At 40.1% G+C, this 2,696-nt stretch overlaps 1 protein-coding gene across 1 annotated transcript in view; it reads right to left on the bottom strand.

Annotated features, from left to right (window-relative positions):
- The window catches only part of LOC102213922 (extracellular calcium-sensing receptor-like), a 4,473-nt gene extending 3,517 nt beyond the window's left edge, over positions 1-956 (bottom strand). The window contains exons 1-2 of the mRNA XM_005753554.1: positions 766-956; positions 40-334 (exon numbers count right to left, since the gene is read on the bottom strand). Of these exons, the coding sequence (XP_005753611.1) occupies positions 40-334; positions 766-956 (486 nt within the window). The remainder of the gene's footprint in view (positions 1-39; positions 335-765) is intronic.
- Between the last annotated feature and the right edge of the window lie 1,740 nt (positions 957-2,696).

A 2,696-nucleotide genomic window follows, 5' to 3' on the forward strand; every position in this document is an offset into this window, starting at 1 on the left:
ATTTGCATGCTTATTAGAAATACAAAGATTGCCATTTACTTGAGGAATATTAAAAGACCCAAGGATGCGTGACATGCTGATGGATGGTGTAGACCCAGACTCACCAACAATAGTCATCACCATACCAGATAGTGAGCAGTTGCCACCTGTGTAAAACACAGTGTCCAAGCTATTTAACAACTGAAATGCCACATGCACTGCCACAGGCACTGATGAACATGAGTCATAGATCTGATACCCAAGCCTTATCCCGGGCAGAAGCTCTGTGCTGTTGTTAATCTCTTCAATGGCAAAAACCATTGCTCGTGAGAAGCGCAGCTCACGGGTATTAATGCTGCAAAAAGAACATCAACTCAATATTCGATTTTAAACTACATAGATTTCAGATATTTTAAGCTTCAATAGAAAAAAAGACAGTAAGGAAAATGTTTAGTTGGGCCACAAACAACTAATAACTGCAAATCATCTGAGGATAAAATATAAGGCTTAAATTCACCATACAAGATTAGCAACTGATATCAAAGCAAAATGACATATTATTAATATATAATAACAGTGATAATAATACAGGCATTTATCTCATGTTAAAAATTCATAAGAAAGTTTACAAAGTATAATTTCACTCTTGAAGAAAATAAAGTATCAGTATCACTAATATTAAAAAATTATTGATTCTTTACAAATTATTAGACAACATACAGGTCAGGTCATACTATTCCAGCACAACCAAACATGTTTTGTAAACCAATCCTTTTACTTACTGACCTCCCACTGCATCTCACTGGCTCAGGCATGGTAGTGTAGTCATGGTTTACTGTTTGCATGTAGTAGTGGATTGAGAAAACACCACCAATAACATAGTCCCCATCCATTGAGAATGCAGGGATACGAGTGCTACCCTGCAGCTTACATTTCACAGAAGAAGCCACAGATCTATCCTGAGCCTCTGTAGGCATTTGATCCAGACCATCTAGAGATAGATCTAAGGCAAGAGCTGATTTCAGCTCAACCAAATACAGATATAATTTCAGACAAATAAACACAGCTGACAGCTCCATCCCTGCCTGATGTCAGGCATCTGTTATGGGTGTGTTTTCACTGATTTATATAGTTGTTCAAAGGCAGTGCTACGTCTTTATTATGACATGCTCTTACACAGCAGTCTTTGAGAAAGTCATTATGTTCTATAATCTGTATTTTACAATATCTTGAAATGTGTTCAAAAATAATTTACAAGCAATACATTTTATTATTAGCCTATCAGAAAAAATAATCGGTAATAATGCTCAATAATTTGAGCAATGCCTATGAGGTTAAAAAAAATAGTAATAGCATAGTATTTTGCATAATACAGTATACTGGAAATGAAAGGCTGTTTTCAAATTTTTATATTTGAGCTCTGTGAGTTCCTAAAAGGATAACCTTGTCAGACCATCACTTACTCACCACCAAACCTGTCATGTTGAATGACATTACAGGCAGCAAAACATTCCCCATAGCACATGTGCTCATGGTGAACCGACCTCATCTGTGAAAACCACAGGGCACCAATGGTGGACATACCAATTCTGGTACTATATGGGAAATGCCCAACAGACTCCACGATGCTGGGCAGTGACCACACAGGCCACTAAAGAACGTTGGGCCTTCAAGTAGTGATGTGCGATACCACTGATTTCCTTTCCGATTCGATACCAAGTAAAATTCAGGGTGGTATCGACGATACTGAGTTGATACCGATACTTTGTACAAAAACTTACAAAACACCTTGCCTGCCTGCAGCACTAAAGGACTCCGTGAGAGACGTCTGTCTCGCCCTAGCAGCAGCTGTCCCTTTCCACTGCTCCTCTTCAGTTCGCCTCAACATACACTCGTCATATTCTGTGATATGATTTACTCTAAGGTGTTTGACAAGGTTAGTGGTGTTGCCACAACACCTAACTTTCTTGTCACATGTCTTCTCTGCCCATATGTTCCCCCTGTGTTGTTACCTTCTGTGTCCCTCTGTGTGACTGTCTATATAGTGATGTGAGTTATTGTGCTTTGCTCCCACTCCTTGTGTTCTGTGTTTTCCTCTTCCCTTCGTGTATTTCTTCATGTTCTCTCCCTCTCTCTCCAGGCCTTTTCTCTGTATTTCCTGTGTTACTTTTAAGGTCCACATCTTGGTGTCAGAGTTTCCAGTTTCGTGTCCTCCCCGTCCTGTCAAGTGTAATTGTCCTCAGCTGTGTTGCCTGTGTGCTTCCACTTCCCTCATTACCTTCTGTGTATTTATGTCAGAGTCTCCCTCTGTTCCGTGTCGCATCATCCCTCATGGCTTTGTTTCCCTGTGTTTCCTTGCGGCTCAGTTTATCATTTCCCAGTTTAGTTTAGTTCTCTGTTTTCCCTGTACTCAGGCAATATAGCAGTGCTTTTGAGTTTAGGTCCAATCCCTGCCTGCACACAGCCGGATCATGACATTTATGCCAACTTATTCCTATGGGAATCATAAATGAAAACTTTTAGTTCATCTGAGCAGACACGTATCACATGCGGAGTTCCCCAAGGTTCCATCTTGGGACCCCTTCTGTTTAACATTTACATGCTCCCACTGGCACAGATTATAAAGAACAACAAAATAAACTATCACATTTATGCAGATGACACACAAATATATATCACAATGTCACCAGGAGACCGAGGCCCCGTACAGGCTCTTG

This window comes from Pundamilia nyererei, unplaced genomic scaffold (assembly GCF_000239375.1).
Source record: "Pundamilia nyererei isolate P.nyererei 1_Seehausen unplaced genomic scaffold, PunNye1.0 scaffold00437, whole genome shotgun sequence".
Classification (NCBI taxonomy): domain Eukaryota; kingdom Metazoa; phylum Chordata; class Actinopteri; order Cichliformes; family Cichlidae; genus Pundamilia; species Pundamilia nyererei.